Consider the following 27,648-nt stretch of genomic DNA (forward strand, 5'->3'; position numbering starts at 1 on the left):
AGAATAAACCCATGAGGAAAAACAAAAAGAGGGGGAAAAATGGAACCAATTGTGGGAAAATAACATGATAAAGATAAGTCAATACATATCAGTTATAATCAGCAGTGTTAAAGATCTCAACTTGTCAATCTAAAGAAACACACTGGCAGAATAGATCAAGGAGCAAGATCCAAAAACATGCCACAAAAAGAACACATTTAACTAAAACAAATTCATACACTGAAAGTCAAAGGATGTAAACAATATTTGGTGCAGTAGACACCTAGAAGAAAGTACAGGTTGCTATTTGCAGACAAAGTGAATTTCAAGTCTGATTAACAAAGACAAAGAAGGTCACCACAACCTTGAAAAGGAACAATCCAAGAAGAGGAGATAATAACCATAAATATATATGCTCCAAATATCATTGTGCACAGCTACATAAAACAAATATTATTGAACATGAAAAATCACATAAGCACTAAAATAATTGTAATGGGGGACCTACACAATTTACTGTCAAAAACAGATCAATTAGATAAAAAAAAAATAAACAATCAAATATTGGAACTGAAGAAAATTTTTGACCAAATGGGCTTAGAAGTGTTCCATACCACATTAGCAGACACATTCTTTTCAGGTACACATGAGATGTTCTCTAAAATAAACCACATACAAGCTCATAGAACATATTTAAGTAAATGAAAAGAACTGAAATTATCCTACACATATTGTCTGACCATCATGAAAAGAAATTGGAAATCAATGGCAACAGAAACCACAAGAACTTCATAAACTCAAATAAATCAAATTAACACCCTCCTGAACAACTAATGGATCACAAATGAAATTAAAGAAAAAAATGAAACAACTTTTACAGTTAAACAATAATGTGAATACAACATCCTGGAACTTATGGGACACGATGGAAATAGTCCTAAAAAGGGTATTTTTAGAGGTAAATACCTATATCAGGAACAAAGAAGGAACTCAAATAAAAGACCTAATGCTGAATCTCAAACTTCTAGAAACAAAAGAACTAGTCAATCCCAAAGCTCATACAAGGGACTAAATTATAGAGGTAGGAGATAAATTAATGCAATGAAGACTAATAAAACAACACAAAGAGTCAAGGAGTTAGTCTTTTTAAGATTAAGTAAAATTAACAAGCCCTTAGCCATCCTTATCAAAAAAAGATTCAAATCCATGCAATTGGAATGAAAAGGGAGAAGTCATAGCAGATATTATAGATATCCAGATCATCTATACCTACTGAAGAATCTATATTCTAATAAGATGGAAAATGAAGCAGGATTTGGCAGCTTCCTAGACACAATGTAATTGTCAAAGCTGAATCAAGAAGATATAAAAATTCTAAATAAATCAATATCTGTCAATGAAGTATAAGATCTAATTAAAGACCTACCAACAAAGAAAGCCCCATCCCCTTACAGATTCTTTGTTTCTACAAGAGATTTATTTATTTTTTATTAAGTTTATTGGTATATATATATATATATATATATATATGTTTAGATATGTATATATATATATGTTTATATATATATATAAAATAATCCTATTATAGGAAGTTTATGACTGTGTATGTTGTATCTTGATTTCTCTTTTCTGATCCCTTCCCCTTCCTTCAATCCTTATTCTCATTTACCAAATTTTATTTCCATTTTGTCCTTTTTTCACCATTGTTTGCTTTTTCTCTTCCTTCTTTCCTTCTTAGCCCTCCCTAGTTACTCTTTCTTTTTGAACAATTTCTACCTATTTCACAGTATCCATTGTACATTTTGGTTGTTATTTACTCTTTTGATTTCTCACACTAAGAATGATATTTAAATATGTATGTCCAATTTATTTCACTTAAGTGTATGGTCTTAAGATGCACCCATTTACATAGAAACGTTTCAAGATTCTAAGTAATTCTCCACTGTATTAAAAAAAACACACTTTTTTGTCTATTTCTTGGCTGATGGACATTTGGTTTTTTTCTGAGTTTAAGCTATACACACTGTGTTTCTACACATGTGGGTGTACATATATCACTGTAGTGTGAAGTTTTTAATTCCTCTGGGAAGATACACAGAATATTTATTGGTGCAAATTGGACCCCTAATCCTAAATTTAAGAAATCTCTACACTGATTTCTAACAGTTGACTATACCAGTCTACACTTCAATCAACAGTGGAAAAGGATTCGTTTGTCCTGTCAGTCATTCCAGTATTTGTTATTGGTTGATTTCTTGATGATAGACATAATTTCTAGAGTGAGATGCAATCTTGGCATTGTTTTAATCGGGTCAGTCTTGAATAATCACACGTTTAACTTGCAACGCTTGAATAATCACCACTGTTTTAACTCATTACCAGTCTCCACAAACACAGAATGTCATAAAAGAGATAAGATGGAGCAGGAAATCTGCCAAACACCCAGACATCTGAAGACATCCAAATATTTACATTGGATGCCTCAAGAACTTTGCCCATGGAGGCATGAGACATCCAGAGAACTATGACCACTGATGTTTACTAACATCTTCCTACCCAATGTCCACTGTCTTCTTTCAAACCCTATAAAAAGCCTTTTAATCTTTGGTCTCTACAATGGCCTTTCTGCCCTCTGTCTGCCTGCAGCCAGGCACAATACATTTCACACCATGTTGCCTTAACACAGGCCTAGTGGTCTCAGCAGGTCTTTATCTTGGCCTATTCCTTACATTTATAATATTAGTGAAAATAAGCTGTCTTAAATTTTATAAACTGGGAGCATTTATCTTACTATATTTAATTCAAGTTTGCTTAAGTTTAGAGATAGAAATGTTACATGTCAAATGTCTATAGTCTAGATAGTTAAAGCATTTTAATAATATAAATTTATCTTCCACCTGTCATCATTTTACACTGAATGAAAAAAATTCCACAGAAAGGAAATTTTGCAGAAATATTGAAGAGGATATATTTAATTTACTTTTCCAAGGCCTTAACTATAAAAATGAATAATAAGCTATCAAAACTCATTATTTTTTATTTTTACTCAAGACTGTGATATACAAAATATTTAAATTTTTCTCTCAACAAAGCAAAATAAATACATTTACCTTCTATCATCTATAATTACTATATCTGTTTCTATCTATCTACTTGAACTTTATGTACCTAAGTTTGCTCTGTGAGAAAACAAACTATTTCCTATGAAATATCTTGTAATAAAAATTCCAAGAGGACTGGGGGTTTAGCTCAGTGGCCTAAGCACCTGCTTGGCAAGCGTGAATCCATGTGTTCGATCACTGGTACAAAAAAAAAAAAAAAAAATTCTAAGAATTACTGCTTAAACCCATACCTAAAAGTATTTGTTACAGGAAATAAGTTTGTAAGAATGTCATTTGTGGCTGAAAAACATTGTTCGCTTGGAGTAGAATGCATGAATTTTCATAGAGATTGATTTTAATCCTGAACCTTGTGTTGATGAATTCACTATTATCTTGCTTTAATTATCATAAGGATGAAAAAATAGGTTTATATTTTATTAAAATCAGAGTTAACATTGTCCTACTTACAAAATTTACAAGTCAGTTATTTAAACCATTTTAAAAATAGCAAGTATTCTTGCCTCTAAAGAAATTGCTGATTTCTATGATGGTAAGAAGTTGAATGGCAAATGCTAGAGAACATTAAATATAATAAAACTATGAAGGAGATAAATATATGGTTCTTAAAGCAAAATAACCTGTTGAAAGCTACAGACAACTCATGAATTGTAATTTTAACTCTCTGAAAATTGAGAGTCACACTAGGACTCTAAAATGTATATGAAACAAACATTTTTAGATATGAAAATCTGTAATTTTAATTACAGCCATATTGGAAATTTTCAGAACTATTTATAAGTTAAATTTTATGATGTTCAGAAAAAAAAACTGAAATGTAAGAAATGTCTGGGGCTAAGTAAGTAAAGTCTTTGTAGCCAAAGAATTTTAATAATTTTATCTTGTATTCTTAATCTCAGGGTGCTAGACTGTTGTCTCATACCTCATAGAAGATAAGCTCAATTAAATTTCATTTTGTGTTATATGTATTCTATCTACATTACAGTGTTTCACTAAGTGTTTAAATCTGTTTGTTTTGCTACCAAAGACAATACATGAAAAAATGTTTCTGGGAAACTCTTTGACTCTATCACACACTGATCCAGAAATTCTCACTAGTCTAAGAAGAGGTAATTTCAGCAGACCTTGGTCTTTGGAATCTGACATATCTGGAAAGTGTCATAATTATGGAATAGGTGAGTTATATTTTTCTCCTCCTTAGCTACTGGCAAAGTTTAAAGTTATCAAGATGATCATCATCCCAACTTTAAAAAACTATGTTGTTGAAAATCATAGCAGAACAATATAACCTCATTCCTTTTACATTTTTAGATTTCTCGTTCTCCAATGTTTGTATAAATTTCTCCCAAATTAAAGTTTAAACTTATGTATGAGCTAAATGGCATATGATTGCCAGTCTTACACTTAAATTCTATATCAGCATTTCATAAGTAGACATAAATTCTCTTAAGCTCATTTCCACACATAATTATCTAAAATTTTACCATTGCACTTTCAGTGAAGGCTTATCTTGATCTCTGAAATGTTAGTGATGTTTTCAGAATATTTATATTCATTATAGGTATCAATATGGTTGATCCTTAAATCTGCCATGTTATTTTTGGTTTTCCATTTGTCACTGTTTTTTTTTCCTCTTTTTCTGCCGTGGGACTGATTTAATTTTTACGATTACTTTTAACTCCATTATTGTCTTATTAGCTAAAATTCTTTTTGTTTCAAGAACTTCTCTAGAGTTTGTAATACATATCTTTAAATGTGCTATTTTCAAATATTAGGTCATTCATATTGAAATAACATGTTAACAACATCCATAAAAATTGTATTGTTGTGGTGGTTTTTTTGTTTTGTTTTGTGTAATGAGGATCAAGCTAATAACCTCATACTTGTCAGACAGGCACTGTGCCTCTAAACTATGTCCATTGCCTATTAGTAGCCTTCTTGTCAAGTAGTTCTAAAAGAAAAAAATTAGAACTTCATACCTAGAAATAAACATCTTTGAGAAAGGGTGAAGTAAAGGCTATTTAAAAAGCCGAGTTGTTTTGTGGCCAACAATCATAGATTCAAGAAATATTTAAAGGAGATTATTAATATGAAAGGTCAGAATGAAATCTGGATTCACATGAGTGAAAAGTGTCAGGTATGGTGACTCTGCGGGTAAATATAATGAGCAAAATAGAAAATAAATAGGAGGTAGGGAAAAATAAAAATACTTTCCCAAATTAGCTATTACATTGTTTCAAAACTATTTTAATATATATGCTAGTCTGTTTACACTACCATAGTAGTTTATACTATTTATAATAGTTTACCTTAGTTCAATGATAGGAGCTAGGTTTATTTTGTGAAGTTCTTTAAAAGATAACTTATGATTTAAAACTGAAACAATAAAAATATCTTGTAGCATTAGAGTGAATGAAGAAATATATATATATAACATTATAAAGCAAAGGACAACAGAACAAGTAGAGAATGGAAGTAACTTTCCAAATTACTAAGAAGTTAGAACCCCATGAACCTTTGCTTTAGGTATGATTCAAATTATAGAATTAGAAACAAGTTTTCTGAAGAGAACCAATCTTTTTCTTTTTATGGACACCTAGACCTGCATGAGGGTCAAGTGGATGATTTTAGAGAGGTAAGAGAAAGTCAGATACCAATACAATTTAAATCAAAGGGGAAGGATACATAAAGACATTAGGTTTTTCTCAGTAGTTGGCACTGGGAGAGGTTCTGTGTTATCAGAAGTAAAATACTGCCCCAGCAAATGCTGATTGTATTTTTCTTATTGGTGTAGGCTTTGAGCAATTAACGCGACAAGTGACCTAGTTAATACTTAACCAAATAAGAGACAGAGGAAGTGTGAGCACAACCTCTGCCAACCTGTACTAGTACGTATGTTATAATTTTAACATGTACAGTGCACAGTCAATAAATTATATTACAATCTCACTAGCTCCACATAAAGAATGCTTTTTTTAAAAAGCAGTGTTGACAAATTATTACCAGGTTTGTGTGACTTTGTGGGCTCTTTTCAAAGATACTTTCCACATTATTGGTGTCCTAAACAAAACATGGGACAAAATATCTACAGGTAGCAAGGTTTTACACTTAGTAAATGTAAGAAAAGAAGCATGCTCCACAGGGTGAGTACACGCTAATTCTAAAATTAGAAAGGGAAATGCACTCTGCAGAGAGTGGGTCACAGAGAAAGAGTAACACTAGTCATGGGGTTAGGTTGATAACTTTTGTATTCCCTCCTCCTTACACTGAGTCAGATCTAGGCCATTAAAACCCGTTTAATCTCATACCCGCAGAATTGAAGATAGTACTTTCTAGTTGATCCCAGGTGCAGGATTTGTAACTGGTGTTTTTGCACTTGAGTTCTATACCTCAGTGATTGACAAATCATACTCACTTGCCCAGTCAACTTGTGCCTAACCTTCTGCCTCAAAACCCATGTCTAGGAACACTGCTTCTTATTCATTGCTCACAATTTTGATTAATGCTTTCATTGGTGAGTTTCAGTCGGAAATTTAGAAAACTTATGTTACAAATATAAGTTTTATACAATTTTAACTCAGAAACCCATTTGGGAAATTTGACTGATCAATTACACTATTGTTTTACTAAAAACAATGGAAATTCACTCATTCAGCCATAGTAACCTAGTTATTATATCTTCAAGATTCTTACTTTACAGAGAATATTAAGCTGATCAAATGATTACACTGACTAAATTATTTATATCTAAAAATAAATAATGATATAAGCTTCTACCGGATTAAGTTAGATAAGTTTTGTACACATATATCAATAATGTGGTTTTTAAAGTATTCTTCTAAGGGAAGCCGTTCTCCCTAACTCATTACTGGAGGCAAATATTACATTGATACCAAAACCAAAGGAAGACCCAACAAAAAAAACAGAACTACTGACCAATCTCCGCAATGAACATAAATGCAAAAATTCTCAGTAAGATATTGGCAAACAGAACATAGCAAATCATAAAAATTATACACCATGACCAAATGGGATTCATCCCAGGAATGCAGGGATGATTCAACATTAGGCAAATCAATAAATTTAACACACTGCATCAACAGAGCCAAAGACAAAAATCACAAGATCATCTTAATAAACGCAGAAAAAGCATTAAAGTCCAAACACATTCATGATAAAAGTACTATAGAAAATTGAAATAGATGGTCTTTGTCTCCATTTGATAAAAACCATCGATCATAGTCAAATTCATACTAAATGGTCAAAACTGAAAGCTTCACTCTAAAATCAAAAAATGACAGTATATTCACTCTCACCACTCCTATTCAATGTAGCTCTGCAAAGACTAGCCAGAGTGATTAGACAAGAGAGAGAAATAAAAGAAACAAGGATAGAAAAGAAAAAAAATTAAATTATCATTACTTTCAGGTGACATATACTCTACATAGAAGAACCCCAAGTTTTCACCAAAAAGCTTCTAGATTTGATAACAAAGTCAACACTCAAAAATCATTAGCATTCCTGTACAAAGACAGCAAACTTGTTGAGAGATTAGGAAAACCACACTCTTCACAGTAGCATCCAAAGAAATGCAGTACTTAGGAACCAATCTAACAAATGAAGTAAAAGATCTATATGTTGAAAATTTCAGTAGTCTGAAAAAAGGAGATTGAAGAAAGTATTTGAAGATGGAAAGATATACCTTATTCATGGATAGGAAGAGCCAACATAGTGAAAATGGACAAATTCCCAGCATTTTTATACAAATTTAAGGCAATCATGATCAAAATATCATTAGAATACCTCACAGAACAGGAGAAAATGTTCCTAAAATTCATTTGGAGCCAGGACAGACCTAGAATAGCAAAGGCAATCCTCAGCCAAAAAGGCAAGACAGGAGGTATCACTACCTCTGAGTTTGAATTATATAAGAAAGCTACTGTGATAAAATCAACATAGAACTGGCAAAAATACAGACTTGAGGACCTTAGAACCAATTAGAAAATGCAAAAAACACCACACTCTCAGTCACATTGTCTTTGACAAAGGGGCCAAGCATGTTCACTGGCAGAAAGACAGCCTCTTTAGTAAATGGTGCAGGAAGAAATGACTCTTTACATGCTGAAGAATGAAACTAGGTCCGTGTCTGTCACTATAAACTGAACTGAACTCAAAACAGATCAAATATCTAAATATTAAAATAGAAGTGCTAAATCTACTAGTAGAGAAAGTAGGCAAAATCTTAAAGACATAGGCATAGGTAGAGAATTCATGAACAAAACCCAGACTGTGTGGGAAACACTTCAAAGAATCAACAACTGGGATCTAATCTTATGAAAAAGCTTTTGCACTTCAAAAGAACCAACAGAGTGAAAATATAACTCAAAGAGTGGGAAAAAATTTAGACAACTGTTTCTCAGATAAAGGGCTTCTATCTACAATATATAAAGAGTTGAAAAATATCAGACCCCCAAAATTCAAACACCCAATTCAAAAATGGGCATCTGAGATGAATATATATTTCTCAGATGAAGAAATAGAAATGGTAAATAAATATATGAAAAATGTTTAACATCATTGGTCATTCAAGAGATGCAAATTAAAACAATCTGAGATTATACCTCTCTCCAGAAAGAATGGCTATCATAAGAAACCAACCAATAACAAATGCTGTAGAGAATAGAGGGAAAAAGAAATAGTTTTCCACTATTGTTGGAAATGTGGATTGGTGAAACCACTGTGGAAATCATATGGATATTCCTTAGAAGCTAGGATTAGAGGTTCCATTCAACCCAATTACTCTTGTGGGTATTTTCGAAGATGTATTGAAAACATCATTCCATAGCAATATATGTGCAGCTGTGTTAATAGAAGTTAGTAGTAGCTAAATCTTGGAAATAACCCAAATGCCCATCACCCTAGAAATGGATAAATAAATGGGATATTTTTATACAATGCATTACTACTCAGCTTTAAAGAAGGATAAACTTGAGATTTTTTATAGGTAAGTGAATGTAACTTGAGACTATAATCATGTGAAATAAATCAGATTCACAGGTACAAAATTCATGTTGTTTCTCTGGCATGAAGAAACTGAAAGAGTAAATAAAGAATAAAATGTACAATAGATACTATGAAATGAGAAGAAATTGTTCTAAAGGAAAAAGGAACTAGGATGGGTGAAAGGAGAAAGGACAATAGGAAACAGGAAAAAAGGCAAGCCACTTATGTTATTAGTATCCCTAATTCACTAAAAAGGAAGGTTTGTGCTAATATCGACTGAAGCCATTTTATGCCCCTCCCTTGTGCCATGAACGTTAAAAATAACAACATGTACTATATTTACTATTGTTATTGTTCTACTATTTTGTTATGAAATTTTGTTTTACCTTTTTTCCATAAAGTAAAAAAAAATAAAAACTAGCTGGGTGTGATGGCACACTCTTGTAATCCCAGTACTTGGGAGGCTGAAGCAGGAGGATCACCGTAAGTTCTAGACCAGCTTGGGCTACAAAGTGAGCTCATGACCAGCCTGAACTGCATAGTGAGACCCTGTATCAAAAAGAAAAAAAAAACATTCTCTCACAAACTACAGGTATAATTCTTTGTTAGTTTTATCATTTTCAAGAGACATCAGACCTAACCTGAATGATTTATATGTTTCATTGTAGAAATTTAAAAAATGCAATAAAATGACAGAGTTCAAAAATGAGTAGAATGCTGTTCAAATATAAGAGAATATCATCAGTAGATGTTTGTCACTTTTATTAGGCGTGACTGGGAATTAAAAATGAAAAAAATCATACATCCATGAATAATAGACATAAATTAAAATAATATTTTAATGTTAATGAAGGAGTATGACTGAATTCATAACATAGGAATCTATGATGTGAGTAATGTAGATACCAAAGTGGTTTTAGTATTTTGAAAGCATCTGGCAGCATAATCCATATCCTAGCAACTAATAACTTATTAATCAAGTGAAAAATCTGTTCTGATGACCATAATGCTTAGGGCTGCAACTCAAGGTAAATATCTATAATATACTACTGAAGAAAATCACAAAGAAAATGTTTCTTAATATTTGAATATAAATCTAGAAATACAATTTACAAAGTACAGTATAATAGAACAGTAAAATAGAAACTTATGGCAAATTTTTCTCTAAAATCATTTTACCCTCAGGAAAATTCCTTTGATTTGTAAAAGATTTTAAGTGCAAAAAAACTCAGGTAATATAGAAATGATCTTTCCTTCTTTGTAACATAGTATTTTATGTCATTTGAAAGTAGCATGATCCATTTTGAAGTACATTTTCTACTATTTATCATTTATGGCATTGTTCTTGACTTTTATTACTATATTTTATTTTTAAACAAAATTTCCTAAATAACATGTTGGTTCATCCATATCTTTGTTTTTTGCTGATTTTTAAATATATTCTTAAATGTCATTTTTGTTATTTTATGGCATTCTAATTTTATTTCTTAAGTGTCTTTGATAATTATTTGACATTATGATAAATTAAACTTTCTTAAGACAGTGAAGACTTGTATAAATTTAGATGACATTTGACTTCTTTTGGAATTTAATTTCTACTATAAGATGGGTAAATTATGGGATAATTATCCCATAGATTAATGTGAGAGTAAAGCATTAAGATCTGGTACAAGAACTTGAAATAAAAATGAAAACTCCATCCCACACTCACCCTCACTGCCATCAGATCTGCCTCTCCAGATAGTTTAACAAGGCGCGTCCTCAATGCACAAGTGGATTAATTTTTGGACTGTTTTGGATGTAAGAATGATCTTTGGCTAAAGTTTATATATTATCCCGCATTTAGAAATACGATTCATTTGTATCTTAAATATTGATCTTTGAAAGTCTATAAATAAAATTTTAAAAAATATATACTTTGTCCTATCTGTAATATAAGAAACTGAAAGTAAATTATAGTCACGTGATACCATTTCAATATGTTTTGTCATGCCTATGCAGAGAAGTTGTGCAGTCATACTCAGTTAGCTAATATCTGTACCAAGATATGTCAACATGGATATTCTGACCCAGCTATGCTGACTTAGAAATACAAATGTTTTGACTCATAACTGTTGATGACCTTACTTATCAAAAGGCTAAGGAAGTCTTGGAAAGTATCAGGAAAAAATTATAAATCCTTTCACACCTATGTTGAGTTGGGTCCCATGATTTATAAATTGACATAGTATCTGTTCTAGGCTATCCTTACCCTGCCTGCCTTGTGGGTCAGTTTCAGAATGTGGAAATCCTGCTTCTTGATGAATGAGATTAGCACCTAGGTCAGGAGATGGATCTTGGCTTGTTTCCTTTATGATGTTAAATTTGCCCATTCTACTACTGCCTCTATGCTTTTCCAGGAAAAGTGCCCTGCTCCTTCCCTGTACTGGCTAATAAAGTGGCTGGCTGGAGATGTGGGGCCTTTTGTTTCCCAGGAGCAGCTGGTCATTCCAGAATCCCCTGATGTACCGTTTCTTTGTCTGTTGCTCTCCTCTCTCTTTGTACCCTAACCTAAGGGTACATGGGTATAACCGGGTACTCTAACCTAAGGGTACATGGGTATAACCAGGTACCCTAAGCTCATGGCAGGGATCCTCAATAACTTACACCTGTGCAAAGGGTCTCTAATAATGTTGCACTGGCACCTGTTTTGCTGTTCTTCCCTTTCATCTTGCATTGCTCATTCCCTGGCACTCTGCCCGTTAAAATTCTAGGAGCGCTGCTACTCATTTTTGTTGTGATTGTTTTTCACTTTTCCTTTGGGAGATTTTTTAAAAAGACAATCTTTTCATTGCCATGTAATACACATAAATAAAAGTACATATTATAAAATTGTAGCCTGATAAACTTTCACAAAGTAAACATGGCAGTATAATCTGTACCTCCTTCAAGAAAAGCTGTTATTGATACTCTGAAGCCCCTTTTGTTCCCATCCCAGTCACTATGCTCCCGTAAAAGTAAACTTTATTTTTTGTATGACACAATAAATCAGTTATTTTGCTGATACTGAACCTTATATACATGGATTCCTTCAAGTTGTACTCTTCAGTACCCAGCTTATTGCTAAACATTGTATTTATGAAATACAGCCCTATTTTTGAATGGAGTGATACTGTCTTAATTACTCTTTGCTGGATAGTTTTGCATAGTATGAATATCTTACAATTTGTCTACTCTACTGTAGATGACCATCTGAGCGAGACCCATTTGGAATTTACTACAATAGAATAATGCTAAAATATGTTTATACATGTCTTTTGATGAACATGTATTTTTATTAGATGTAAACCACAAAGTAGAAATGTGGGAGTGTAGGTGAATTTGTTTGTTCAGTTTAGTACATCCTGCCAAATCATTTTCTTAAAATAGTTGTACCAATTTATTCTTCACTTACCAGTATGAAAAAATTATGGTCATTCAAAATTTTGAATTAGGTTCTATGTGTCATTTTTATACTCAATCATTCTAGCAACCAACAATGCCCTGAGAGATTTCTAAGATCTTCTAGAGTGGTACTATCTTTACTGAGCATAAAGATTATTTCTGAATTCCATTTTGACATAACACAAAATGCTCCTATAGTTGCATTAAAATAATAAAATTATAAAATATAAAATAATAAAAAGTTACTGTATCTGGCACAATCTACAAATATCAGACTTTCAATTTGAAATGTAAAAAATACAATACCCATGGCTTGAGAACAGCATAAGCAAGTTGACTAAACTCAGTTTTTAATATTAGATTTTAAATTCAGTGTAGTTCCAGCCACTCTCTTAAATTTAGAATACTTTACTTCTATGTACTATTTTTATTCCTTGAAAATATATTCATTATGTTGATACTGTTGACCTGGTAATACTCCTACTGATAAAAATCAGCAAATCTATGTGTGGAAGAAGCCAACTCATGTTTGGGATAGACCTGCCAGATCTATTTTTGTAACAAGTGATAATCCCATTAAATAAAGAATTTTTGAAATAGAGACAACTTTTAAGTATACGATTGTTAAATATCTGCTTTTTTGCAACTTGAAATGCTTTTTGTTGATTTAACAATTCCTGTGGTTAAAATATTGTAAATTTTGTGACCAAGTTTTACATCTGCAAACAGTGATCTTCCTGGGTGTCTTTATTTTCTCCTTTCAGTAAATTTTAGGAAATATTTGTGATAGGCATATAAACACAGTTAGTGCCTGTAGTATATTTAATGACGCAGCCCTGTGAAAGGGCTTTAACTGGCCTTACTAGGCTCACATGTGGTCTGTATTTCAATTCTTTCTGGAGTCACAGGTCTAGCGTTCCCTGGTCCTTACCTTCAGGATCAACGCAGCACTGCCATACACTCACACCATGCTTTTTTCATTGACTTTGCATGACGTTTCTTGAGGTTCTCACTTGATAGCATTCTGCTAATCATGTTTATAGAATGGTGACTTCATTTGTGTCAACAAGAAAACATTTCTGTCAATAATTAAAAATAAATATATTTTTCAAATGTAAATTTGATCAATATAAATTCATTACAAATTTACCAGTATTTATAAATTACAAATTTAGTATAATTTGTCTCCTGCAACATAAAATGTTTGGAATAGATCCAAGATTTTTCTTAGTATAAACTTTTAAGCATTACATAATTAGACTATTAAGTAGTCCTAATCATACCCATAAATACAGTATGAATAAGGTAGAAAAGAAGATAAATCACTTTATTTGTTTTTGGCAAACAAATTTGGTACATTTTTATTTACTTAAGACTATATATACAAATAACCAGAGAGATGATCTTTATGTCTCCTTAGTGTTCAAGTGAATTTAATTTCCTTATTTCATTCTAATAATGAGAAATTTACATACTGTGTAACAGAATATTGGCATAATTCACTAACATTTAATAAGATCTACTATGGCCACATTGTTAATTCTATAGTCATTTCCGCCTCTACATGATTCTAATTTGCATCTCTTCCAAACCACATTAGACCATTTATGCTGTTAGTTGTCTTAAAATGTTACATTTGTCAATTATCTCCTAAATTTGCTCTAGAGTTGGCTTTTGTTTATACTCATTAAATGTACTTCAGCATTTTTAACTTTTAAGCAAATTAGAAGGTCCTCCTTTTGCTGTAAAAGTTCCCAATTGCAAAGGCTTAGAAACACTTAAAAAAAAAAACTAAAATATTGAGTATAAGTGAATCCATTTATAACTTCCCTTCTGGGAAAAAATCAGAAAGATTCAGAAATTATGTTACGACTTCCAGTAGACAAACATATGGAGACAAAATTGGGGAGTTGGAATAGGAAAAAAATTGGAAACATTTAGAAATACACATGTTTTCATATTTTTGAGAATATAGTTTTTCTTCTGTTATTTTGAAATGTTATGCGAAAGTATTTTATCAAGTGGCACCCGAATCTGAATATTGGGGCTAACTGCTTGGAGTTGAATACTCTCTTCACTACTTTGTATACATACAACAGAAATTCTCTGATCAAACTATGTGTTTATCTTTAGAATTTTGTTACATTGTATCCATGAGCAGAAAGCAAACTAAGTAACAGAATAACAGGATATTTTATATTTGCACACACACATATTCTTAGAGAGACTATGTATATGTACATTGATTTCTTGTTATTTGACTAGCTCACACAGTGTGGACACCATCACACATCTTGGTCCTGTCCACTACAGTTTTAGCAATTACAGATAGAACTTTCGATCTGCAAATCAATTAATACCTGCCTCTATCTCTATATTTAGCAACACCTATAATTTTACAAGTGAAGGTAACTGTCTTGAGAATATTGGAGTCTTATTTTGCGACAGTCAGAACAAGTACTGCTTCTTTTGTGATATCTCACCATAAATAAGTAGGATACAAAATTATAGCAAAGATGCAATTGGCCTTCAGCATCTGGACTATATTTCCTTCCATAGCAGTCTCTTTAAATTCTTAAGAATGTGACACATTTTCTAAACCTTCCAATACTAGTAATGCCTTCTTGTTTCCTCTTTTATATATTCATTACAGAATTACTTAAAAAGAGTACTACGTCATTGTGAAGGAAATGTACACTTTATGTACAGATTTTTTTAGATTCGTAATAATGGAGACGAGCCTCCTTATTATGAAGGCACCACCAACTCCATCCTAAAGAGCAGCACGTACCTGTATTATTCAGCGTTTAGCTTAGGATGTGTCACACAGGACGAGTTCAAACTTTGTTTTTAAATTGAATAAATGTGGCCAGTGATTAACAATCTCGCACCCTGGCTTTAATCATATTAGACCACATCATAAACTATTGAAATCTATTATTCAATCTTTCCAGCTAGACTTCACTTCTGTCAAGTGCTGGGATCTTGTCTTTCTCAAGTACCTGAGTATGAGTTTCTAAATATTAATTTTTTGTAACTTTTTCTTGTGAAAATTAAATATTATTTAAGTAAATGGAAAAGTAGTATGGATATAAAAGGTAGAACAGGATTGGATTATTGGAAAGAAAGAAGAAAACTATTGATAAAAGAAGTTAGAATCTTTGAGCATCAGAGTAGTGGTCTGGTGTACCGGTTACCTTAGCAACAGTGAGCGCGTCCAACTACGTTCCACATTCCGCGCTCCCCGCAACTCCACCCCGCCCCATCTACAGTCCGTCTCCTAGTTTTTCTTCGGATCCTCTACCCTTACTTCCGCCCTCACTTGCTGGTGGGACCTAGGGTCCTAATATATAGAGTCCTACACTTGTGCTGCCTTACTACAAGTAAGAACGCACATAGCTGATGTAAGAAAATCATCCTTTCCATATCACAGATGCTTTCTTTTCAGAGACAAAAATACAAAAACAGTAGGATTTTGTAAGGTTAAAGTTATGCCTATCTTAAGCATTTGCGCTGGATTTTCAGGCAGTGCTTTGGACAGCAGCAGCTTTGGAGGACCCCGTTTTGCAAAGGGAGACGTGGAGTTGAGTGGGGCGGAACCGAATGCTTCCTCCTTTGCCCAGGAAGTGGGCTGGTGAGCGGAGTTGGAGTGTCGCGGGTGTCCAGCCCTGGTCTGTCGGTCCACCATGTAAGTGTTTACTTCTCAGCTGACCGCCCCAGTCCCTAATTTGCTGTCCGATCCTAATTTTCTCTCCTTGCGTCCTCAGGTCGAAGGTTTCCTTTAAGATCACGCTGACGTCTGACCCGCGGCTGCCATACAAAGTGTGAGTATCGTCTCGCCTGTTGGGGCCTCTGCTGTGCAGGTCCGGTTGGACTGTAGGTGTTCGGAGCTTTTCAGACCCTCCCATTTCACGCAGTCTGCGTTCCTACTTCTGTCGGTGACTTTCCAGGAACCTGAAAGGAGAGGTTCACTGTGTGCTCCCGTGTATTTCGGGGCCCTAGTACGAAGGTGCCAGGAAGAATGACTGCAGAGTTTGTGCTGACCGCAGACCTCCCTAGGAATTAATTTGGTGGGCGAGTGAACCAGGAAGGTATTTGGACAAGAGCATCAGTAGTTTGCTGCTCTTCTTAAGCAGTTCTTGTCACCTGGTGATTGGAAAGGTCTTTCAGCTCTTTGCCAGCTGTTGAGGGAAGCTAGACGATACTTCTCAAAGCACACTCAAAACTATTTGATTACTTTTTACTGTCAAGCTTGAACTCACGACCTTGTGCTTCTTTCTTTATTTTTCTGTCAAGCTTTTTATTTTGTATTGTATACAACTCAGTAATGGGTGTTACAAAGTAATGAACCTCAAATCACATTTATGTTGGGATGTAATAAGTGGTGTTCATAGAATTAGGTAATGTGAATAGGAACTTTATCCATGTGAGACCTTTCCTTATCCCTTAGCAGTTAGGTCTAAAAATGTACCCATCTAGAAGATTCTACATTGACACTCTTTGAAGTTATTTCAACTGAAAATCCTATTAAATACTTCAAAAAACAAGACTTCAATAAAGTTTTGTGGAAACCACAAAAAAACAAGATAGAAATTCCATTGGACCCAACTAGTCCTCTTCAAGGTATCTTTCCAAGAGATTTAAAAACATCATATATGTCGTGATATATGCATCCCCATGTTTATAGTAGCACAATTTATAATAGCAACTCTTGGAAGTGCTTCATATGTCTGTAAGCAGTTATGAATGGATAAAGAAGATGCGTTGTTTATACACAGTGGAGTACCACTTCACTATAAAGAGGGATAAGCAGAGTCATTTATAGGAAAATGGATGTACCTTGACACTAATGTTAATGAAAGAAGTCAGATACATAAGCTTAAGTTATCATATGGTTCCTCTTATATGAGAAACACAATGTATAAGTGGAAAGCAAAATACAAAATAGGTAGTACAAAATAGAGAACTAGATCTTTTGCTGAAGGAGAAGTGAAGAGGGAAGGGGAAAAGGATGAAGAAAAAATGATTATGTACATGCACCAGCTTCCCACAAGAAATGTGATCATTATGTGTAGCAGACATTGTTAATAAAAAGTAACCTTTCTAAGGTACAGTCATTACAAAGACTAAAAATAGGAAATAGATAATCATTTCAAGTAGGAAAAAAAAAGAAACTTTTGCTGTGTTCTTGACCATGAACTATTGTCCTTTGCTGTATGCCAACCTGCGTTGGAGCCAGCCAATTATGGACTGAAACCTCTACAAACTGTGAGCTAAATAAATCTTTCCTTCTTTAGCTTTAGATGTTGGCTGTTTTGTCTCAGGAATGAAAGAAAAATAACTAGCCACGTATTCAGAGATCTGTAGACTAACTGAGGAACCTGGACATATACCTGATTATCTTACATAATGGCACCTAATGTTGTCTTTAATATTGAGACATTAGAGATGGATGTGATAATTACTAATGGAAAATTTCAAAGACAAATGTTAGCTTCTCTTTTTCCTGCCTGAAATGATTATTTTCTATTTTTAATTTTTATAATTTATTTTACCTTAGGGAATGTAACTTTTTTGCTTCTTTGTAAAACCTTTTATTGTAATTTTTAAGTATAATGTCAGTTTTTTTTTTTTTTTAAACTGGAAAATTCTTACAGATTTGACTTTGGGACAAAATCATTTTTTAAAAAGCCTTTTAACTAATACATTTTCCATTGACAAGTTAGTTAACAAAATGACACATCCCTTTCCAAAATGTTATTTCATACTGTACTACGCTCTTTTTTGGATGAAGTGAAAACTCGCTCGTTTTTACCATTTGTTCATCAATTTGGTTTACTATTTCAGACATTTTTATTAAGCCTGCATGTGAGGGTTTATCCAAGTAACTTCCACTTTTAAAGAAAATGATCGTATTCCTGCAGTAGATGTAAAGGAATTTAGAGATGTGGCAATGAGAACCAAGGAGAGATTCACCTTGTAAAACTCAAATCCAGAAACCAAACCACCCACACACTAGACTAACTTATATCAAAATGATAAAACTATGTAAATCCATATGTATTTATTAGTTTTCAGGTGCTACTTTGGGCACTTGCTTTAAGGCTGTTTACTTTTAAGTATTTTAAGGTTTTTGTTTTTAGGATTAGTTTGCTGTTACACTCAAAACAGTCAACTTTTAAACTCAAAAGACAGCTTTCTTCAGATAGATTTCACTGCAAGGAGTAAAGAGACACAGGGTTTAAAAACTTAACCTCTGAAATGTCTTTTTGGCTGTTCTCACAGACTCAGTGTTCCTGAAAGTACACCTTTCACAGCAGTCTTAAAGTTTGCAGCAGAAGAAGTAAGTATGAAAATTAAAGTAACCTTTACGGAATTGGACTTGGCATTATGTTTCAAACTGCTAAAAAAATTTTGTGTACCGTCACCCACCATTTCCCTGTGGTTTTACTGCTAAGTTTATGCTATAAAAAAGTTATAAGTATAGTAAAATTCATTTTTAAATACAAAGTAAATGACAAATTGACATATTTCATGTGTCCATTGAAAATTGTAAGATCTTTCATTGAACTTAAAGGTACATTGGTACCTTTGGTACCTTTAGGTATCATTGGATACCTAAATTTTTTTTTTAAAAAACATTATATCATCATATATTCTGTAAGCCAAGACTTTCTAGTTTTAATTCTAAAACTATAATTTAAAAAATCTATCACATTTTTCAGGTTTTCTGCATGATCATGTGGCTTATCAGATAATAAAATTTCTTTTGAAAAAATGTCTAGTTTTTTAAAACATGGTAGAATTTATAAGAATTCTCTCTGCAAAATTATCAGAAGCATCTATAAGCAACTCTGTACATGAGACTTGGAAGAGTGGCCTTATCTGGTACAACTGGCATTAAAATATGACTTAGAAGACTTTCCGTATGTGCTTTAGTTTTGTCCTGATTAGCTGTATGCTATGGGACAATTTTTTCACCACACTCTTTGTTGTTGCTCTTTGTTTAGCTTTTCAGTGCTGCAGATCAAAGCTAAGGCCTTGGGAATGCCAGGCAAATGGCGTACCACTGACCACAACCTCTCAACCCTCATTTTCTTAATATCTAAAATGATAGTAGTTAATCCTACATGTGCTTCCTAAATGATTTTGTGTTAAAATACAGTATTCACTAAAATTTTGTAAAATGAAAAGTGGTAGAGAGGCTCAGATTAAGTGAAATTTAAATACTTTGGTAGAGAATCATAAGAAAAATTTATAGTCACGGAAAAATTGTTGTAATAACTAAGTAAGAAACTAGCTTAATTAATAGCTGTGCTCTATGTTTAATGGTTAATTGGAAGTCAGTCAACCCGTCTGTGTGCTCACAACTCCTTGTAAAATATCTCAGAGACCACTGTCATTTTTTTACTTACTCAGAATCGAACTCAAAGTGGTAGTATTTGTTTTAAGTTGATTTTGATCTGCTGTTGATACTGAGAGAGAAATAAAATGAGGGGAGACATAGAATATATTCTGGTTCAGTGTCAAGATTACTTTTTTGCTGTACAGATCGCTTGCCAGAAATATTCCAGGGTTATAACAGATACCAGATTTAAGAATTAGATCTCAATAAGCTATGTTTAATAATTACCATTGTTTTATGCGTATAGTTATTTTATAATGTCTTTTTTAATGTAAATGCATTACTGTTATGTTGTTTTCTGACTGTGGAAACAATTATAAAGGAATGTGCAATAGATATTAACAAATGTCATACAACCATATATATTAATAAAGTTTGAGAGGAACTCTCAGGACAAGATACGGTGGAATTGTTCAGTGAAAACCAAAGTTTCCTTGGTATACCAAGAGTCAAGATTTAAATCTCTGATAAAATTCTCTTAATAAACAATAAAATTCCCCAGTACACGACGGAATTAATTCAGAAAGCCATAAGTTGTGATAACCCAAGAAGGGCTTCTTAACATCTAATGTTGTAAAAATTGTAGAATCTGAGAAGGAAAACAAATGAAAACTGAGGAGCGTTAAATAAATTGCATCCAGGTGAAAACATCAGTAAGGATGGATGGAAAGAATAGCATTTTTTTCACGATTGATACTTCCCCAGATTTCAGCTTAACTATTGCTTTCATACTCTAGAGAAAAAAACTGTATTAGCAATTGCTTTTGGCTTTTAAAATACATTAAGTGTGTGGTCACTTGGGAATGTGATAGGAAGTGCACATCTTATCTTAATATGGGGATAAGATAACTAAAGGCTTTGTAGGATTCTTAGTTTTAAAAAGTTGACATACCCTCTTTAATTTGAAAGTTTCTAATTGTTTTTATCAGTTACGTTTAAATGACCCTTTGTAGACACCTAGAATTATGTTGCCTTTATACTTCCCTAGAGCAGAACCACACACAGAAACCTTGTATAACTTTTAAAAAAAAAATCCTTGAAAAATGGATTAGTGGCCAGGAAAGACTTCCTTCACCATTTCCTTTGTAGAGATAAATAAATTATATTAGTAGAATATTAAAGGCGCCTGAGAAGGCCACTAGGTTAATACAAGTTTTTGAAATGTGTTTGATCACAGAACTCAACTACAATGTTTACAAAATCAGTCTGTAGTGCAGACATGTTTAAAAAATACATCTCGTTGGATAAGTCAACAAATGATTAAGAGAAACAGTCAACTGCAGGTCTCTACAGTATTAAGTGATGGACTCTACCTACTTATCAATATGTTCCTTTGTTTTATCGAATTTTTTATATGACATTTATGAAGTAGGTCAAGGATGTTTTACTGTGACTGTTGGCTGTGTGGTAGTCACATAATTATTTAGTGGCTTTCACCTAAATGAACTTAGTTGTTCTTTCCTAGTGATGTAATTAGAGTACTTAAGTCCTTTGCGATACTAAGTCAGCAAATCATGTGAATTGTAAGAAACAATAGGAGCCTTGGTTGTTATCTGAAGACCTTCTGGAAGTCTCTCCCATTAATTACAAGAATATTTATTAGAAACTTAAAATTTCTACGAAGAAATTTTAGAAATATTCTCCTCAGTTTATTTTGCTTGTATGTTTTTCTTGTACAGAGAATTATATGTATTAAAAATGACATGTCCACATTTGAAAGTAAACATTGATTTGGCCATAGATTGATGGTTTTATATTTGTACAGCCAATAAAATAAAAAACATTTTATATTCACAAGTATCCTTAATACAATCAGACACATTATTTAGGGCATAGAGTTCTTTAAAGACAAAGCAAATGGTAGTACTTTGATCTTGTCTCACTCTAAAAGATAAATCACACTTTAGAATTACAGAATTGGTTATATGTGCCCATCCTTGTTGCTCATCTTTTATAGTTACATATTTATAAAGTTATGTTTCTTTTCTGCCTTTTAGTTTAAGGTTCCTGCAGCAACAAGTGCAATTATCACCAATGGTAAGAATTTCTTTAAAACTATTACCTTTGAGCTATGGGCAGTGTTTAAGAAGAATTTCGTTAAAACTGACATAGTCTAAAAAACTCTAAATATATATTAACATAAATGATTTACTTAAAACACAGGTCAGGCTTACTGCCTCTACTTAGCTCTGGTCAGTTTCTTTGTGCTCTGGTATAGATAACACTTTATAATTTCTGGTACCTTTTATCACTTCATTCCTGATTATCCTCTGAAAGTAACTAGTAGCTTTTTTATTTAATAAGCAGTTTGATGTCATTATTTATGTAAAATTATACTGCGTTAGAAAGTGCTTCAGAAAACACAGTTGAGCAGGAGTGTATTTTGATTATACCTTGTTGTGTTGCCGTAGAAAACTTTCTGACAGGCTTCCAATATTTAATTCAGCTAAGTGTTCAATTAAAACCTGAATATTTTGAGATGCTGATAATAGTTAAGTATGATGAGAAATTAGTGCTGTGAGAAAATAGTGAAGCAATAATAAATGTGTGCTGTAAGTGGTCCGTGTGCTTGTAAACTAGACAGAAGAAGAGATGGGTTTGAAATGCGGTACCACGGTTCATGTTAGGTAGGACAGGTTTCGCTCTTTAAAATATTCTGCATGATTTTTGGCAATGGGGAGTGAGCTCGCAACCTCACGCCTGCCAGGCATGCTCTCGTGCCGCTAGCTAAATCCCCAGCCCCCCATGCATGTTTTCACACTGGAGTTTTTCTGTTTAGAGCGAAATGTTTTGAAACTTTCAAAGTATCAGTAGAAGTTTAAAGAAATGACTTTGTGATTGTTCTATCCTTAAGATTTCATGCCTCAGAGGGTATGGAATTGATGAATGGTATATCTGGAGTGCCTTGAGCCTTTTGGAAGAAATGACAGACTTATTCTTTTGTATATTACAAAACTGTCTTCCCTAAAACTTAGTAGGATCACTGCACTGACAGATTCTTGTCTGATCAAATGTGTATAAATATTTAGTAATAATAGATTTCAATGGACAGGTAACTTACCTGAAAGATTTTCACTTATGTTCTGTGATTTAAATTGTTCAACTTGTATCTATACATACTAGCCACATTGTTTTGGCACGCTCTTACTGTTACTATTTTAGCTTTGGAAATAATTTGCTTGGTTTTATAACTTATTTTGTAGATGGAATAGGAATAAATCCTGCACAGACTGCTGGTAAGTATCTGTCTGAAAACGCATAAAGTGTCATTGGGACTAACAGTGTTCATCGATACTAAATATTTAATTCATTCTAATTTAGGTTCAGGATTTTCATCAGGGTGTAACAATTACTTAGAAATTATAGAGCACGCTTATAATGAATAATACATGAATAATGGTTTATTTGATTACATATGACAGTTATACATGATTTTGGCTACACGTAACAGAAAAACCAATGATGGCTTTTAAGCATTAAATACAAAAAGTCTGAAAGTAAAATTGTGCTATAGGAATAATGACTTAGACATACCTCCTAAATGGGTGCATTGTACATTGATATCCATGGATACATGGATAACAGTAGAACTGCTATTGTTATTTTAAACTATAGTCATTTACACAATTCCACACTTAGATCTTTAAACTGTTAACATAATGTAGTAATAGATGGATGTGCTAATCAACAGGCAAAGTAAAGATAGTCTTATACTGTATTATAAGTAGTCTTAACCTTTCAAAAGTGTTTTTATAGTTTTTTAAATGTCTTTTTGAGCCAGTGGTCTAATTATGTCTTTTTAAACTATACATGATGTAATATATTATAAGCTCATCATTGAACAGTACTTTTAAATTGTTAATTCTCAAGTTTTTTGATTATAGCAAAACTATATTGTCATCATAAGCCATATCTTATATAATTGAAAAATGATTTCTAAAAGCAAACTTTTCTTAATTCAAGAAACAATTTTCGCCATATAATTTTATTAGTTTAAATTACTGCTAACACCAACATTGTTTATATTGCCTTATTATTGAATTGTGTATATCACTGAGCATGAAGAAAATCTCAGAAGACAGTTAACCCCAAATGGTTCACTGTATCTAAATTTTTGTCACTTTTTATAATTTAGATGGTTTTCCTTAGCTTTGATGCTTTATTGTGTATGAAATATTCATGATTAAACTAATTGATTTTATTTACTGATTGTATTTGTTAGCATTTTTATAACTGATAGCATTTGATGAGTGGTGAAGACACGGCAAGAATAGGAACAAGACCCTAACGGCGTGGAATTGGGTTCTCATGGTGCTTAAACATTTGTACTGACTTCACTTTTAACAGTATTGTTTGTTGGATGCAGTAACTGTTGGAACACAAAGATAACTTGTCATTTTTCAAATGCCTAATTTTATGCTTTGTTTGTTTGTGCAGGAAATGTTTTTCTAAAGCATGGCTCAGAGCTGCGAATTATCCCCAGAGATCGTGTTGGAAGGTGCTAATATCTGCTTCTGGGAACATACAATTACCTTTCAGAATAAAAATTGCTATTTTCATTTGGTCATAAAAGTGAAATTCGGCATTTAACATACAATGAAAACATCAGGAGTCAGTGAAACAGTGAAAGGGGACTCTTGTCCCTCCCTGTGCACACCCTTCACGCGAAGAGGAAGTGGTTTTGAATGGACGGTGCCTCCACCACTGGACGTTCTGGCTGCTGCCCCACAGCACACGCAGGAAGGAAATCACTTGTGGCAGATGGATTAGACAGCTATTTTTATTTTTTTATTTTTTTTGTCTTTTTCATTTTCATTTTTATCGGTACCAGGGATCGAACTCACGACTGCCTGCTTGTAAGAAGGCAGGCGCTTTGGCCGCTGAGCTAAATCCCCAGCCACTAGACAGCTATTTTTTTTTACCTGGGAAATAATTGTGATAATTTTTTCTGAGTACATTTAGAAAATTAAAATTTCCTAAGTGTTGCATAATTATCTTTGAGTTAAAAATGTAGAACAATTGATTATGGATCATAGATGGCAGTTTGCTTGATAGCATCACACAGCCTCATACAGATCCTTCAATACACATGTTGTGATAAGCACCATAGACATCCCAATGGATGTTTAACTGTTTCATTATTTGTAACTTAAGTTTTCAAGTGTAACGTGTTATGTAAATTTTAAATATCAAAGAACCACAGATGTCTTTATTGTGTGCATAAACTAATGTCACTGTTAAAGTTCTTAACAGTGTTGTTGCAGAATCTTAATATTTGTCATGGTGGGACGTAAGGATATAGAGAAGCATCTTTTCCTGAGTTGCACATTTCTTACAAGTTATGAATCTTTTATCAGTTTCTTAATGCAACATTTTTTATAGAAAAACCCTCAAGAATGTTTGTTTTGTTTTGTTTTTGAGACAGGGTCTCACTATGCAGTTCAGGCTGGCATTGAGCTGACTTTGTAACCCAGGCTGGTCTCAGACTTGCAGTGATCCTCCTACCATAGCGTGTGCCACTATGTCCATCTGAAATAACTTTGAAGATACTATTTGTGAATAGCATTCTGAAAGAATATTGTTACAGTGAATGTCTGAAGTTCACCACAAAGCTTAAAGAAATACTGACCAGCAATCCTGATGAGTTACATTTATTGAAGACCTAACTTTTGAAGAAGTGCTAACATTAATCACCAAAGTGCATAACAACAAGCAAAATTAGGAAAGCAAAGATGACCAGGCTTTGGCAAAAGGAATGAGTGGCGAGAACAAGAGTAATGAGTAACAGAAAACTGTCACAGAGTGTCACAAAGAATGCCAACAGGTGGGGCAGAACTGTGGAGAGTATGTTAGAAAAACTGAAACTGAAAGCAGTACTTGACATAGTCTTAGAAAGCCAAGCACGTTTCTTGTCCACATACAGACTTACAAGTACCCACTCTGAGGATTCCATAAGTGTCTATAATAAAATACTTCATGATTACAGTAGAAATCAGTATCTGCACACAGTCTGAAAGGTAAATTAAAGGGCCGTGGTGGTTCAGAATCAGTGTTTGACCTTGTGGGTAACCTTAGAGCAGAGGTTTTGTCTGTCTAGTTCTTTTCTGAACTAGAAATGTAGATAATCGTTAAATAATCCCCAGTTTATTCATTAATAAAGGCTAAGACGGATATTTACCTTAGAATGTTTCAGTCTCTTCACTGTGATGGCCACAGGTTCATTGAGAAAAATAACTACAATAAAATGCAATAGGTCAGCATCTGAACAGTGGCATTAATACTGTAAGAAATTAACAGGTATTTTTCACAAATCTGATGAAAAATATCAAAGGGAAGATGTTTTGCTAAATAATAAATGTACTGTTTGGAATGTTTTTGCAAGAAAAAAAAGCTATCTTATTCCCAAAGGGAACTATTATGCCTCAGTTGACCAGCTATTTCTAAATTCCCAACCCTTCAGTTTTTGGCTTAGTTTAATTTTTTTCCCATCCTCCCAGCATAAAAGTGTATTTGCTGTTTGCATAGATAAGTTTATGGTATCTTGTGCCATAAAAAGATTTATTTAATACTTTGTTTCTTTAATTTTAAGAATTAGACTGTAGCCCTTAATGTGTCAACTAGATGTCATTAAATAAATGTGGCCTATAAATTCTGTATGCAGAATACTTTGAATGAACTGTATTTAGTTTAACTGTATTGCTGGTCCATAATTAATTATGAAAATACATTGTTATACTGTAACCCACATTGTCATCTCATTGGAACTCTGTTTTTTTTTTTCTTTTTCTCACCACTATACTAACGAGGAGTTATTGGAACTCTTAATCAGCACACCTGTTGATCCACTTTACTGAAAAATATCATTTAAAAAAAAAAAAAGTGGTTACCAACCAAAGCCCTAGAAATGAATATATACTCGCAAATGCCAGGTTTACAGAAGAGAAAAAGAAAATTCAGAAAAAAGAATTTTAGTAGTTGATTAGACCAGAGGGTCCTTACTAGTAACAGGAAATGTAAAGAACAGATTCTGGAAACCACCCTCAAATTCTCACTCATTAAGTCTAGAGTACTATATAGGAACTAAGGTTAAAAATCAGCATTGGTGATACTGTGCTGTGTAGTTAGTTGGAAAATCAGAGAGGCCAACTTTTCACTTTATCGGAAAACAAGATGAGGTGCCAGGAGTCAGAATAACTGGAGTGTGCTCCAGAATTGTGAGCAGTTTAGTTTCTACTGCCCGACTTTGCAGTAGCTTCAGTAAGTTCAAAGGTGTTAAGAGTCTCTCATTGATAGGGAAACTTAAAATTTCTTGAGCCAGTTGTTTAGGTACTTTAGGAGTTACTATATGAAAGAAAATAGAAAATTATGTACTCTCCCAAATTAAAATACTAAAACTGCCATATATTTTTATAGAAAGACCTTTATATCTTACAAATTTGAAGCATTAATATACTTTAAGGAAGTGATTCAGAGTAAACTGATACTAATGTTCCTGGTGCCATGCAATTTATCCAAAAGTAAATCTGAATATATATGAGTCAAATAGTCTGATGAACGATTTGACTTGATTCTTTGCAGTACTAAATTTATAGGAGAAAAAGAGTAAGGTTAAGATTAGAATCCCATCTTTAGATTTTGGAACTGCACATCTTACTGAGAACTTTTCACAGTATGTTTTCTGCAGTATGTTAGGTCCCTAATGCCCTCACATTTACCTAT

At 33.1% G+C, this 27,648-nt stretch overlaps 1 protein-coding gene and 1 long non-coding RNA gene across 4 annotated transcripts in view; one reads left to right on the plus strand and one right to left on the minus strand.

The window, feature by feature from the left end:
- LOC106025169 (uncharacterized) overlaps positions 1-15,840 on the minus strand; it is a 48,521-nt gene extending 32,681 nt beyond the window's left edge. Inside the window, exons 1-3 of one of the 2 annotated variants that reach the window (XR_010041787.1) lie at positions 15,722-15,840; positions 13,456-13,603; positions 9,488-9,650 (exon numbers count right to left, since the gene is read on the minus strand). This is a non-coding gene — a long non-coding RNA (uncharacterized LOC106025169). The remainder of the gene's footprint in view (positions 1-9,487; positions 9,651-13,455; positions 13,604-15,721) is intronic. The other variant, XR_001198745.3, reaches the window with a different exon arrangement.
- A 225-nt stretch (positions 15,841-16,065) lies between these two features.
- Ufm1 (ubiquitin fold modifier 1) lies at positions 16,066-26,674 on the plus strand. Of its 2 annotated transcripts, XM_005007046.4 has the most exons (6): positions 16,067-16,212; positions 16,292-16,348; positions 18,810-18,867; positions 21,927-21,966; positions 23,133-23,165; positions 24,367-26,674. In XM_005007046.4, coding segments are annotated over exons 1-6 (258 nt in total). In that variant the 5' UTR covers positions 16,067-16,210; the 3' UTR covers positions 24,435-26,674. The 2 variants fall into 2 exon arrangements, with proteins under 2 accessions (XP_063088728.1, XP_005007103.1); XM_063232658.1 differs by lacking the exon at positions 23,133-23,165 and having other exon boundaries at positions 16,066-16,212.
- Positions 26,675-27,648: the final 974 nt, after the last annotated feature.

Source organism: Cavia porcellus, unplaced genomic scaffold (genome assembly GCF_034190915.1).
Source record: "Cavia porcellus strain 051 isolate PalLab524CR breed Dunkin Hartley unplaced genomic scaffold, mCavPor4.1 scaffold_21, whole genome shotgun sequence".
Lineage (NCBI taxonomy): Eukaryota > Metazoa > Chordata > Mammalia > Rodentia > Caviidae > Cavia > Cavia porcellus.